Raw genomic sequence first — 15,571 nt, forward strand, 5'->3', positions numbered from 1 at the left:
AGGTAATGGCCGAAATGATGATTCTTCTTCGAAGAAAAGGCGTCTTAATTATCCCTTACTTGGACGATCTCCTGATAAGGGCACGGTCCAGAGAACAGTTAGAGGTCGGAGTAGCACTATCTCAAATAGTACTACGACAGCACGGATGGATTCTAAATATTCCAAAATCGCAGCTGATTCCGACGACACGTCTGCTGTTCCTAGGGATGATTCTGGACACAGTACAGAAAAAGGTGTTTCTCCCGGAAGAGAAAGCCAGGGAGTTATCCGACCTAGTCAGGAAACTCCTAAGACCAGGCCAGGTGTCAGTGCATCAGTGCACAAGGGTCCTGGGAAAGATGGTGGCTTCTTACGAAGCGATTCCATTCGGCAGATTCCACGCAAGAACTTTTCAGTTGGATCTGCTAGACAAATGGTCCGGATCGCATCTTCAAATGCATCAGCGGATAACCCTGTCTCCAAGGACAAGGGTGTCTCTCCTGTGGTGGTTACAGAGTGCTCATCTCCTAGAGGGCCGCAGATTCGGCATTCAGGATTGGGTCCTGGTGACCACGGATGCCAGCCTGAGAGGCTGGGGAGCAGTCACACAGGGAAAAAATTTCCAGGGCTTGTGGTCAAGCATGGAAACGTCACTTCACATAAATATCCTGGAACTAAGGGCCATTTACAATGCCCTAAGTCAGGCAAGGCCTCTGCTTCAGGGTCAGCCAGTATTGATCCAGTCGGACAACATCACGGCAGTCGCCCACGTAAACAGACAGGGCGGCACAAGAAGCAGGAGGGCAATGACGGAAGTGGCAAGGATTCTTCGCGGGGCGGAAAATCATGTGATAGCACTGTCAGCAGTGTTCATTCCGGGAGTGGACAACTGGGAAGCAGACTTCCTCAGCAGACACGATCTTCACCCGGGGGAGTGGGGACTTCACCCAGAAGTCTTCCACATGATTGTAAACCGTTGGGAAAAACCAAAGGTGGACATGATGGCGTCTCGCCTCAACAAAAAACTGGACAGATATTGCTCCAGGTCAAGGGACCCTCAGGCAATAGCTGTGGACGCTCTGGTAACACCGTGGGTGTACCGGTCAGTGTATGTGTTCCCTCCTCTTCCTCTCATACCAAAAGTACTGAGAATCATAAGAAGGAGTGGAGTAAAGACTATACTCGTGGCTCCGGATTGGCCAAGAAGGACTTGGTACCCGGAAATTCAAGAGATGCTCACGGAAGACCCGTGGCCTCTACCTCTAAGACAGGACCTGCTCCAGCAGGGACCATGTCTGTTCCAAGACTTACCGCGGCTGCATTTGACGGCATGGCGGTTGAACGCCGGATCCTGACGGAAAAAGGCATTCCGGATGAAGTCATCCCTACCCTGATCAAAGCCAGGAAGGATGTAACCGTACAACATTATCACCGTATTTGGCGTAAATATGTTGCGGGGTGCGAGGCCAGGAAGGCCCCTACGGAGGAATTTCAACTGGGTCGATTCCTGCATTTCCTGCAAACAGGACTGTCTATGGGCCTCAAATTAGGGTCCATTAAGGTTCAAATTTCGGCCCTGTCGATATTCTTCCAAAAAAAAGAACTAGCTTCTGTTCCTGAAGTTCAGACGTTTGTCAAGGGAGTACTGCATATACAGCCTCCTTTTGTGCCTCCAGTGGCACCTTGGGATCTCAATGTAGTGTTGGGATTCCTAAAATCACATTGGTTTGAACCACTCACCACTGTGGACTTGAAATATCTCACATGGAAAGTGGTAATGCTGTTAGCCCTGGCTTCAGCCAGGCGTGTATCAGAATTGGCGGCTTTATCCTATAAAAGCCCTTACCTAATTTTTCATACGGACAGGGCAGAATTGAGGACTCGTCCTCAATTTCTCCCTAAGGTGGTTTCAGCATTTCACTTAAACCAACCTATTGTGGTGCCTGCGGCTACTAGGGACTTGGAGGATTCCAAGTTGCTGGACGTAGTCAGGGCCCTGCAAATATATGTTTCCAGGACGGCTGGAGTCAGAAAATCTGACTCGCTGTTTATCCTGTATGCACCCAACAAGCTGGGTGCTCCTGCTTCTAAGCAGACGATTGCTCGTTGGATTTGTAGTACAATTCAGCTTGCACATTCTGTGGCAGGCCTGCCACAGCCAAAATCTGTAAAAGCCCATTCCACACGGAAAGTGGGCTCATCTTGGGCGGCTGCCCGAGGGGTCTCGGCTTTACAACTTTGCCGAGCAGCTACTTGGTCAGGGGCAAACACGTTTGCTAAATTCTACAAATTTGATACCCTGGCTGAGGAGGACCTGGAGTTCTCTCATTCGGTGCTGCAGAGTCATCCGCACTCTCCCGCCCGTTTGGGAGCTTTGGTATAATCCCCATGGTCCTTTCGGAGTCCCCAGCATCCACTAGGACGTTAGAGAAAATAAGAATTTACTTACCGATAATTCTATTTCTCATAGTCCGTAGTGGATGCTGGGCGCCCATCCCAAGTGCGGATTGTCTGCATTACTTGTACATAGTTATTGTTACAAAAATCGGGTTATTGTTGTTGTGAGCCATCTTTTCAGAGGCTCCTTCTGTTATCATGCTGTTAACTGGGTTCAGATCACAAGTTGTACGGTGTGATTGGTGTGGCTGGTATGAGTCTTACCCGGGATTCAAAATCCTTCCTTATTGTGTACGCTCGTCCGGGCACAGTATCCTAACTGAGGCTTGGAGGAGGGTCATAGGGGGAGGAGCCAGTGCACACCAGCTAGTCCTAAAGCTTTTACTTTGTGCCCAGTCTCCTGCGGAGCCGCTATTCCCCATGGTCCTTTCGGAGTCCCCAGCATCCACTACGGACTATGAGAAATAGAATTATCGGTAAGTAAATTCTTATTAAAATCCCTGAACATATACCTGAAAAGGTTCAGGTTCAAGATGGAATCGCTAAGAGCGGTCATTGCAAGCCTGAAATGAATCGGGACATAAGGGATGCATACCTTCGTGTCCCCATTTATCCACCTCATCAGGCGTACCTCAGAATTGCGGTACGGGATTGTCATTACCAATTTCACCAAGGTAATGGCGGATATGATGGTGCTCCTGCGGAAGCAAGGTGTCACTATTATCACATACTTGGATGATCTCCTCATAAAAGCGAGATCAAGAGAGCAGTTGCTGGACAGCGTATCACCTTCTCTGGAAGTGAAACGGCAACACGACTGGATTCTATATATTCCGAAGTCGCAGTTGGTTCCTACAGCTCATCTGCCTCGCCTAGACATGATCCTAGACACAGACCAGAAGAGGGTTTATCTCCCGATAGAGAGAGCTCAGGAGCTCATGACACTGGTCAGGAATCCATTGAAAACCAAAACAGGTGTCAGTGCATCACTGCACTCGAGTCCTGGGAAGGATGATGGCATCATACGAGGCCATCCCCTTCGGCTGGTTCCATGCAAGGACAATGGAACTTACTGGACAAGTGGTCCGGATCACATCTTCAGATGCATCGGTTAATCACCCTATCCCCCAGGGCCAGGGTGTCTCTCCTGTGGTGGCTGCGGAGTGCTCACCTTCTCGAGGGCCGCAGATTCGGCATTCAGGACTGGGTCCTGGTGACCACGGATGCAAGCCTCCGAGGGTGGGGGGCAGTTACACAGGGAAGAAAATTCCAAGGTTTGTGGTCAAGCCAACAGACTTGCCTTCACATCAATATCCTGGAACTAAGGGCCATATACAACGCCCTAAGTCAAGCGGAGTTCCTGCTTCGCGACCAACCGGTTCTGATCCAGTCAGACCGCAGGGGCTCATGTAAACCGCCAGGGCGGCACAAGGAGCAGGGTGGCGAGGGTAGAAGCCACCAGAATTCTTCGCTGGGCGGAGAATCAAGTAAGCGCACTGTCAGCAGTGTTCATTCCGGGAGTGGACACGACCTCTACCCGGGAAAGTGGTGACTTCATCAGAAAGTCTTCACGCAGTTTTGCAAATTGATGGAAACTGCCTCAGGTGGACTACATGGCGTCCCACCTTAATAAAAAGATAAAAAAGGTTTTACGCTGGGTCAAGGGACTCTCAGGCGATAGCTGTGGTTGCACTAGTAACACCGTGGGTGTTCCAGTCGGTCTATATATTCCCTCCTCTTCCTCTCAGACCCAAGGGCTGAGAATTGTAATAAACGGAGGAGTGTGAACAATATTCTTTGCTCCGGATTGGCCAAGAAGGACTCGGTACCCGGAACTGCAAGAAATGCTCTCAGAGGACCCATGGCCTCTGCCTCTCAGTCAGGACATGTTGCAACAGGGACCCTGTCTGATCCAAGACTTACCGCGGCTGCGTTGGACGGCATGGTGGTTGAACGCCGGATCCTAGTGGAAAAGGGCATTCCGGATGCAGTTATTCCTACGCTGATAAAGGCTAGGAAAGACGTGACAGCAAGACTTTTTCACTGTATATGGCGAAAATAGGTTGCTTGGTGTGTGGCTGGGAAGGCCCTACAGAGGAATTCCAGGGGGGTCGATTCCTGCACTTCCTACAGTCAGGAGTGACTATGGGCCTAAAATTAGGATCCATAAAGGCCAAGATTTCGGCCCTATCCCTTTTTCTCTCAAAAAGAACTGGCTTCACTGCCTGAAGTTCGGACGTTGTTACAGGGGTGCTGCATATTCAGCCCCTTTTGTGCCTCCAGTGGCACCTTGGGATCTTAACGTGTGTTGGATTCCTAAAATCCCACTGGTTTGAGCCACTTAAGACCGTGGAGCTAAAATATCTCACGTGGAAAGTGGTCATGCTTTTGGCCTTAGCTTGGACTAGGCGTGTGTCAGAATTGGCGGCTTTGTCATGTAAAAGCCCATATCTGATCTTCCATATGGAAAGGGCAGAATGGAGGACTCGTCCCCAATTTCTCCCTAAGGTGGTATCATCGTTTCATTTGAACCAACCTATTGTGGTGCCTGCGGCTACTAGGGACTTGGAGGATTCCAAGTTGCTGGACCTAGTCCGGGCCCTGAAACTTTATGTTTCCAGGACGGCTAGAGTCAGAAAAACTGACTCGCTATTTATCCTGCATGCACCCAACAAGCTGGGTGCTCCTGCTTCAAAGCAGACTATTGCTCGCTGGATCTGTAGCACGATTCAGCTTGCACATTCTGCGGCTGGACTGCCGCATCCTAAATTAGTAAAATCCCATTCCACGAGGAAGGTGGGCTCTTCTTGGGCGGCTGCCCGAGGGGTCTCGGCTTTACAACTTTGCCGAGCTGCTACTTGGTCGGGTTCAAACACTTTTGCAAAATTCTACAAGTTTGATACCCTGGCTGAGGAGGACCTTGAGTTTGCTCATTCGGTGCTGCAGAGTCATCCGCACTCTCCTGCCCGTTTGGGAGCTTTGGTATAATCCCCATGGTCCTTACGGAGTACCCAGCATCCACTAGGACGTCAGAGAAAATAAGAATTTACTCACCGGTAATTCTATTTCTCGTAGTCCGTAGTGGATGCTCGGAGCCCGTCCCAAGTGCGGACTCTCTGCAATACATGTATATAGTTATTGCTTAACTAAAGGGTTATTGTATGAGCCATCTGTTGAGAGAGGCTCAGTTATTGTTCATACTGTTAACTGGGTATAGTTATCACGAGTTGTACGGTGTGATTGGTGTGGCTGGTATGAGTCTTACCCTGGATTCCAAATCCTTTCCTAGTAATGTCAGCTCTTCCGGGCACAGTTTCCCTAACTGAGGTCTGGAGGAGGGGCATAGAGGGAGGAGCCAGTGCACACCAGATATAGTACCTAATCTTTCTTTTAAGAGTGCCCAGTCTCCTGCGGAGCCCGTCTATACCCCATGGTCCTTACGGAGTACCCAGCATCCACTACGGACTACGAGAAATAGAATTACCGGTGAGTAAATTCTTATTTTTATTGCCAAGTATATCAGTACCAAATACAGAATACACAAGGAATTTGTTTCCGATAACAACTGCTATCAGACAACACAAAAGGACAACACAATAGGACGGCAATGACATTACGCAGCATAACACAACACGGAGAAGGGAAGCATGGCGGGGCTTGAGTAGCATCTTCCGTGTAAGGTTGTGGGATGGTCTAGGCAATAGTCGAGTACAACATGATAGTTGCCTGGGGAAAGAAGCTGCCATCTGGCAGTCCTCACTAGCCTCGAACTGTACCGCCTGCCAGACGGCAGCCGTCGGAACAGGTCATGGGCAGGGTGGGAGCGGTCATTGATGATCCTTTCCGCCCGCTTCGTGACCCTAGCCCGATAGATGTCTTCAATTGCCGGGAGATTAGTCCCTACGATTTTACCAGCAACTTTAACAGTTCGTTGTAGTCTGTTCTTGTCGTGAGTTGAGGCCGAGCCAAACCACACTATTATTGAGTTGCCGAGGACTGATTGGATGATTGCAGAGTAAAAGAGTATCAGGAGTTTCTGCGGCAGTTTGAACTTCCTAAGTTGACGTAAGAAATGCAGTCTCTGTTGGGCCTTACCCACGATGCCGTCAATATTAGCCTGCCACCTCAAATCCTTGGCGATCGTGGAGCCTAGAAACCAGAAGGATTCTACTATCGCGACTGCATTGTCCGCAATTGATAGTGGGTTTACTGAAGGAGGGTGCTTCCTGAAATCAATAATCATCTCAACCATTTTGAATGTATTTAGATGTAGATTGTTAGTGTCGCACCAGGTGACCAGTCTCTCAACCTCCTTCCTATAGGCAGTCTCGACCCCATCCGTAATGAGACCAATTAGTGTGGTGTCATCCGCGAATTTGATGAGTTTCACCAATGTTTCTTCAGAGGTGCAGTCATTGGTATAGAGAGAGAAGAGGAAGGGAGAGAGGACACACCCTTGGGGCGCCCCCGTGCTGGTTGACCTGACCCCGAGACGAATTTCCCCATCCTCACTCGCTGCTCTCTTTCCATTAAGAAATTCACCACCCATGGTTCTGAGACACCTAGACCGTGCATTTTAGATCTCAGCCGGGCGGGGATGATAGTATTGAAAGCCGAGCTGAAGTCCACAAACAGTACCCTCGCATAGCCCTTTGGCAAGTCCAGGTGCTGCAGGATGGAGTGCAGGCACAGATTCACCGCATCCTCTGCCGATCTATTTTCCCTGTAGGCGAACTGCAGAGGGTCTAGGAGGGAGCCTACTGTGGACTTGAGCTGGGCCAGTACCAGTCGCTCATTCGTTTTCTTCACCACCGATGTTAGCGCTACCGGCCTGTAGTTGTTCAGGTTCCCGAAAGAGGATGGTTTCTTCGGTACAGGGATGATGAGTGAGCACTTGAAGCAAGATGGGACCAAGCTAGTTTCAAACAACTTGTTGAAGATGTCCGTGAAGACTGGAGCCAGCTGTTTGGCACATGTTTTAAGGGCGGATGGGGATACGCCGTCTGGCCCAGATGCCTTCCTGGGCTTCAGGCCTCTGAATAGCCTCGTTACCTCTGCAACGTCTGCGTGAAGATTTGGCGTGGTGTCCCGGGGACCAGAGGGAGTTCCCACCATGGCTGCCAACCTACCAGCAGAAAGCGGTGATGAGTCGCCTGCGTCACAGGGCTTCTCGAACCTGCAGTAGAAAAAATTTAGGTCCTCAGCCAGTTGTTGACTTGAGCCAGTGCAGGGGGTGGAACACTTGTAGTTAGTGGCAGCCTTCAGGCCCATCCACACCGATCGAGGGTCATTCGCGGAGAAGTTGGACACCAGCTTGTCAGCATAGCGTTTTCTCTATCGTCCTAAGTGGATGCTGGGGTTCCTGAAAGGACCATGGGGAATAGCGGCTCCGCAGGAGACAGGGCACAAAAGTAAAGCTTTTACAGGTCAGGTGGTGTGTACTGGCTCCTCCCCCTATGACCCTCCTCCAGACTCCAGTTAGATTTTTGTGCCCGGCCGAGAAGGGTGCAATTCTAGGTGGCTCTCATAAAGAGCTGCTTAGAGAGTTTAGCTTAGGTTTTTTATTTTACAGTGATTCCTGCTGGCAACAGGATCACTGCAACGAGGGACAGAGGGGAGAAGAAGTGAACTCACCTGCGTGCAGGATGGATTGGCTTCTTGGCTACTGGACATGAAGCTCCAGAGGGACGATCACAGGTACAGCCTGGATGGTCACCGGAGCCACGCCGCCGGCCCCCTCACAGATGCTGAAGCAAGAAGAGGTCCAGAATCGGCGGCTGAAGACTCCTGCAGTCTTCTTAAGGTAGCGCACAGCACTGCAGCTGTGCGCCATTTTCCTCTCAGCACACTTCACACGGCAGTCACTGAGGGTGCAGGGCGCTGGGGGGGGGGGGCGCCCTGGGAGGCAAATGAAAACCTTTAAAAAGGCTAAAAATACCTCACATATAGCCCCAGAGGCTATATGGAGATATTTACCCCTGCCTAAATGTACTAAATAGCGGGAGACGAGCCCGCCGAAAAAGGGGCGGGGCCTATCTCCTCAGCACACGGCGCCATTTTCTGTCACAGCTCCGCTGGTCAGGAAGGCTCCCAGGTCTCTCCCCTGCACTGCACTACAGAAACAGGGTATAACAGAGAGGGGGGGCAAAATAAATGGCAATATATTAATATAAAAGCAGCTATAAGGGAGCACTTAATCATAAGGCTATCCCTGTCATATATAGCGCTTTTTGGTGTGTGCTGGCAGACTCTCCCTCTGTCTCCCCAAAGGGCTAGTGGGTCCTGTCTTCGTATAGAGCATTCCCTGTGTGTCTGCTGTGTGTCGGTACGTGTGTGTCGACATGTATGAGGACGTTATTGGTGTGGAGGCGGAGCAATTGCCAAATATGAGGATGTCACCTCCTAGGGGGTCGACACCAGAATGGATGCCTTTATTTGTGGAATTACGGGGTAGCGTCAACTCGCTTAAGCAGTCGTTTGCCGACATGAGGCGGCCGGACACTCAATTAGTGCCTGTCCAGGCGCCTCAAACACCGTCAGGGGCTGTAAAACGCCCTTTGCCTCAGTCGGTCGACACAGACCCAGACACAGGCACTGATTCCGGTGGTGAAGGTGACGAATCAACCGTATTTTCCAGTAGGGCCACACGTTATATGATTTTGGCAATAAAGGAGATGTTACATTTAGCTGATACTACAGGTACCACTAAACAGGGTATTATGTGGGGTGTGAAAAAACTACCAGTAGTTTTTACCGAATCAGAAGAATTAAATGACGTGTGTGATGAAGCGTGGGGTGCCCAGATAAAAAACTGTTAATTTCAAAGAAGTTATTGGCTTTATACCCTTTCTCGCCAGAGGTTAGGGAGCGCTGGGAAACACCTCCTAGGGTGGACAAAGCGCTAACACGCTTATCAAAACAAGTGGCGTTACCCTCTCCTGAGACGGCCGCACTTAAAGATCCATCAGATAGGAGGATGGAAAATATCCAAAAAGGTATATACACACATGCAGGTGTTATACTACGACCAGCTATTGCGACTGCCTGGATGTGCAGTGCTGGGGTAGTTTGGTCAGAGTCCCTGATCGAAAATATTGATACCCTGGACAGGGACAATATTTTACTGTCGTTAGAACAAATAAAGGATGCATTTCTTTATATGCGTGATGCACAGAGAGATATCTGCACACTGGCATCACGGGTAAGTGCTATGTCCATTTCGGCCAGAAGAGCTTTATGGACACGACAGTGGACAGGCGATGCGTAGAGGAGTTATTTGGGGTCGGTCTATCGCATTTGGTGGCCACGGCTACGGCCGGGAAATCCACCTTTCTACCTCAATTCACTCCCCAACAGAAAAAGGCACCGACCTTTCAACCGCAGCCCTTTCGTTCCTTTAAAAATAAGAGAGCAAAGGGCTATTCATATCTGCCACGAGGCAGAGGACGAGGGAAGAGACAGCAACAGGCAGCTCCTTCCCAGGAACAGAAGCCCTCCCCGGCTTCTACAAAAGCCTCAGCATGACGCTGGGGCTTCGCAAGAGGACTCGGGGGCGGTAGGCGGTCGTCTCAAGAATTACAGCGCGCAGTGGGCTCACTCGCAGGTAAATCCCTGGATCCTGCAGATAATATCTCAGGGGTACAGGTTGAAATTAGAGACAGAGCCACCTCGCCGTTTCCTGAAGTCTGCTTTACCAACGTCCCCCTCAGAAAGGGAGACGGTTTTGGAAGCCATTCACAAGCTGTATTCTCAGCAGGTGATAGTCAAGGTACCTCTTCTACAACAAGGGAAGGGGTATTATTCCACTCTTTTTGTGGTACCGAAGCCGGATGGCTCGGTAAGGCCTATTCTAAATCTGAAGTCCTTGAACCTGTACATAAAGAAGTTCAAGTTCAAGATGGAGTCACTCAGAGCAGTGATAGCGAACCTGGAAGAAGGGGACTTTATGGTATCCTTGGACATCAAGGATGCGTATCTCCACGTTCCAATTACCCCTCACACCAGGGGTACCTCAGGTTCATTGTACAAAACTGTCACTATCAGTTTCAGACGCTGCCGTTTGGTTTGTCCACGGCACCTCGGGTCTTTACAAAGGTAATGGCCGAGATAATATTTCTTCTTCGAAGAAAAGGCGTATTAATTATCCCATACTTGGACGATCTCCTAATAAGGGCAAGGTCCAGAGAACAGCTAGAGATGGGTTTAGCACTATCTCAAGAGGTGCTAAAGCAGCACGGATGGATTCTGAATATTCCAAAATCCCAATTAATGCCGACAACTCGTCTGCTGTTCCTGGGGATGATTCTGGACACAGTTCAGAAAAAGGTTTTCTTCCCGAAGAAAAAGCAAGGAGTTATCTGACCTGGTCAGGAACCTCCTAAAACCAGGAAAGGTGTCTGTACATCAATGCACAAGAGTCCTGGGAAAAAATGGTAGCTTCTTACGAAGCAATCCCTTTCGGCAGATTCCATGCAAAGGGATCTGTTGGACAAATGGTCAGGGTCGCATCTTCAGATGCACCTGCGGATAACCCTGTCGCCGAGGACAAGGGTATCCCTTCTGTGGTGGTTGCAGGAGGCTCATCTATTGGAGGGCCGCAGATTCGGCATGCAGGATTGGATCCTGGTGACCACGGATGCCAGCCTGAGAGGCTGGGGAGCAGTCACACAGGGAAGAAATTTCCAGGGAGTGTGGTCGAGCCTGAAAAAGTCTCTTCACATAAGCATTCTGGAACTAAGAGCAATCTACAATGCTCTAAGCCAGGCGGAACCTCTGCTTCAAGGAAGACCGGTGTTGATCCAGTCGGACAACATCACGGCAGTCGCCCATGTAAACAGACAGGGCGGCACAAGAAGCAGGAGGGCAATGGCAGAAGCTGCCAGGATCCTTCGCTGGGCGGAGAATCACGTGATAGCACTGTCAGCAGTATTCATCCCGGGCGTGGACAACTGGGAAGCAGACTTCCTCAGCAGACACGACCTTCACCCGGGAGAGTGGGGACTTCATCCAGAAGTTTTCCACATGCTATTAAACCGTTGGGTAAAACCAATGGTGGACATGATGGCGTCTCGCCTCAACAAAACACTGGACAGGTATTGCGCCAGGTCAAGAGATCCGCAGGCAATAGCTGTGGACGCGCTGGTAACACCTTGGGTGTACCAGTCGGTATATGTGTTTCCTCCTCTGCCTCTCATACCAAAGGTATTGAGGATTATACGGCAAAGAGGAGTAAGACTAGTGGCTCCGGATTGGCCAAGAAGGACTTGGTACCCGGAACTTCAAGAGATGGTCACGGACGATCCGTGGCCTCTACTTCTGAGAAGGGACCTGCTTCAGCAGGGTCCTTGTCTTTTTCAAGACTTACCGCGGCTGCGTTTGACGGCATGGCGTTTGAATGCCAGATCCTAAAAGGAAAAGGCATTCCAGAAGAAGTCATTCCTACCTTGATAAAGGCAAGGAAGGAAGTCACCGCGAAGCATTATCGCCGTATTTGGCGAAAATATGTTGCGTGGTGCGAGCAGCGGAGTGCTCCGATGGAGGAATTTCAACTGGGTCGTTTTCCTACATTTCCTGCAATCAGGATTGTCTATGGGTCTCAAATTGGGATCTATTAAGGTTCAAATTTCGGCCCTATCAATATTCTTCCAAAAAGAATTGGCCTCAGTCCCTGAGGTCCAGATTTTTATCAAAGGAGTACTGCATATACAGCCTCCTGTGGTGCCTAAGGTGGCACCGTGGGATCTTAATGTAGTTTTAGATTTCCTCAAATCCAATTGGTTTGAACCACTAAAGAATGTGGATTTGAAATATCTCACATGGAAAGTGACTATGTTACTGGCCCTGGCTTCGGCCGGGAGAGTATCTGAACTGGCGGCTTTGTTTTATAAAAGCCCTTATTTAATTTTCCATTCGACATAGGGCAGAGCTGCGGACGCGTCCGCATTTTCTCCCTAAGGTGGTATCAGCGTTTCACCTGAACCAGCCTATTGTAGTGCCTGCGGCTACAGACGACTTGAAGGACTCCAAGTTGTTGGACGTTGTCAGAGCCTTAAAAATATACATTTAAAGGACGGCTGGAGTCAGAAAATCTGACTCGCTGTTTATACTGTATGCACCCAACAAGTTGGGTGCACCTGCTTCTAAGCAGTCGATTGCTCGTTGGATTTGTAACAAAATTCAACTTGTACATTCTGTGGCAGGCCTGCCACAGCCTAAATCTGTTAAGGCCCATTCCGCAAGGAAGGTGGGCTCATCTTGGGCGGCTGCCCGAGGGGTCTCGGCATTACAACTCTGCCGAGCAGCTACGTGGTCAGGGGAGAACACGTTTGTAAATTTTTACAAATTTGATACCCTGGCAAAGGAGGACCTGGAGTTCTCTCATTCGGTGCTGCAGAGTCATCCGCACTCTCCCGCCCGTTTGGGAGCTTTGGTATAATCCCCATGGTCCTTTCAGGAACCCCAGCATCCACTTAGGACGATAGAGAAAATAAGAATTTACTTACCGATAATTCTATTTCTCGGAGTCCGTAGTGGATGCTGGGCGCCCATCCCAAGTGCGGATTATCTGCAATACTTGTACATAGTTATTGTTAACTAATTCGGGTTATTGTTTAGGAAGCCATCTTTCAGAGGCTCCTCTGTTATCATACTGTTAACTGGGTTTAGATCACAAGTTGTACGGTGTGATTGGTGTGGCTGGTATGAGTCTTACCCGGGATTCAAAATCCTCCCTTATTGTGTACGCTCGTCCGGGCACAGTACCTGACTGGAGTCTGGAGGAGGGTCATAGGGGGAGGAGCCAGTACACACCACCTGACCTGTAAAAGCTTTACTTTTGTGCCCTGTCTCCTGCGGAGCCGCTATTCCCCATGGTCCTTTCAGGAACCCCAGCATCCACTACGGACTCCGAGAAATAGAATTATCGGTAAGTAAATTCTTATTTTTTCGCTGCCCTGATCTCTCTGGAAAGGGTGTTCCTGGCCTGTCTATACTTTTTGTCCCCACTCCTGTGTGCCTCTTCCTTGCCCAGGCGTAACTGCCTTAGATTGGCGGTGAACCAAGGCTTGCTGTTAGCGTAGATGCAGACAGTTCTTGACGGCACACATAGGTCTTCACAGAAGTTGACATATGACGTGACAGTGTAAGCCAGATCATTATGGTCCTTTGCGGTTTCCTCAAAAACATTCCAGTCGGTGCATTCAAAGCATGCCTGCAGTTTCATTCAAAGCATGCCTGCAGAGCTGAACCCGCTCATCGCTACTTTGCATGTGTGCAGCATCAGTTTCTTTACGGGACGGAGCCCGCAGGAGAGGGATTGTAAGATCCCTCTTCTGCGTTTGTGCCTGGCACTTTGCGCCATCTGAGGATGCCCATCTCCCAGCAAGAGAAGCTTTTTAAATTTGCGTGAAAATATAAATCTTCTTGATGCAAAATAAAATGTATCACATCCGCATGAAAAACAGATTGTGGTAAATACGCCCAAAGAACCAATTGCAAGGTTCAATATTTTAAAATAGAGATTGAGACTAAAAATAAAAGGAACAACTGACAAGAGGTTCTGCAGCAGTATTACACACAATAATGATTACAATACAATGGTAGGAAACCACACCACTGCCAAGTGGTGACAACTAATAAAATACACAGAGAAATACTGTAACACAGATATAAATAGAATAATTTATATTTAAGAGCTGAGAAAGGATAATTGTCAGGAACACTGCAGGGACAGGGCAGCGAGGACAGGCTCTAGCCAAAGTCAAACGCCAGGGAACAAAAGAGAACCATTTAAGAATACAGTTAAAACCTAGTGAGCAGGAAGCTATGACTGGCACAGGTGAAATGGCATGGCAGTTATGTAAAGTCTGGGTAATCAATAACAGAATACGAATTCCAGCCTAGTGTTAATGCATAATCAACAGCAACTCAGAGCCCAGGGGAGAAGAGAAGCAGCCTGTGGAAGCTGTTTCTTACACTACTCGATCAACCCCTACCTGAACACACAGGTGTGGTCATGTGACTACTACAGTACAGAGTTCAGCTTATTCTAACTATTCATTGGTTAAACTTGCTCCCGAGTGAAACAGCAATTCCGTATTGTTTGTGTATAAATATAGTGATGTGGGTCCCACATACTGTGCCTCATTTGTTTTTCTAATAAGCCATCTTTACTACAATGCATTTGTTGTTTATGTACTATGAGGAGGAGTATTTCTGAGAGACTTTCCAATATGGTAGAAACATAGTGGAAATGGATTTTACATTTTCTGGGTCGGTATTAACCCCTGCGTCACACAAGGCTTCAGGTAGTAGTTTGTGTTTCCTCATTGGTCATCTAGGTCTGGTCACAATGGAGATAGGATGGTTGTACATATGATCTTTTTCTTCTATTTAATAGTGACAATATCACAAGGGCATGCAGGTAGACAGTGTTGGTCAATTAGTAATTTAATGAATTAGTAATTACTAAATGTCACAAAAAAAAACATATTTCATGTAAGAAATAAATGACAGTGGTTTATATTGTTTTACTGTTTCTTTTAGAACGTTCGTAACTTTTTGTACAGCATATTTAATGTAGTAAGTTTGCATGCTCACCCGTGGCACTTTTGTTCTGTTTCAGTGGCTCATCACGACATGGAGAATACTTTCAATTGCAGCTTCATTGAACCACCATCTGTTGTTGAACAACCATCACCATCATGGTCATCCCGTGGTTCATTTTCATCCTTTGATACCACTGACGATGGACCAGTATACTGCGTGCCTCATGAGGGTAAGACAATTCATTCTAGCATGTAGCATTCAGAGCACAGTCACATTTGACTATAGCAGAGTATTTGACTTTTTCTCATTAATGGCTGATGTTCACTAAGAGACAGTAATTAGAAGCTAAATGCAGTTTTATACGATGGTGAGGATTTTCACAAAGGATGTCTTCAGTCACTATGGAATTATTGACCATGAGAGTAAATTTAATAGGGTCAGAGTTGCTGGAGGTCCGGAATTTTATCCGAGAATGGACGTATTTTTAAAGCGGCAATAATTTGCAAGGCAAAACCAACCTACTCCATTATGGTCTATATGTAATAGGTTGCGATTTGCTGGGCGTGGCATGATTAGGTGAGATAGCTGCTAGATTTATAGTGGCAATTAGTTTAAAGGGAGAAACAACCGATTTAAATTTAGTGGCTAT

At 48.4% G+C, this 15,571-nt stretch overlaps 1 protein-coding gene across 1 annotated transcript in view; it reads left to right on the forward strand.

The window, feature by feature from the left end:
- SCARF2 (scavenger receptor class F member 2) overlaps positions 1 to 15,571 on the forward strand; it is a 435,907-nt gene that overhangs the window by 411,171 nt on the left and 9,165 nt on the right. The window contains exon 10 of the mRNA XM_063913161.1: positions 14,999 to 15,151. Coding sequence (XP_063769231.1) covers positions 14,999 to 15,151 — 153 coding nt within the window. The remainder of the gene's footprint in view (positions 1 to 14,998; positions 15,152 to 15,571) is intronic.

The sequence above is a fragment of the Pseudophryne corroboree genome, chromosome 1 (assembly GCF_028390025.1).
Source record: "Pseudophryne corroboree isolate aPseCor3 chromosome 1, aPseCor3.hap2, whole genome shotgun sequence".
NCBI classification, from domain to species: Eukaryota; Metazoa; Chordata; class Amphibia; order Anura; family Myobatrachidae; genus Pseudophryne; species Pseudophryne corroboree.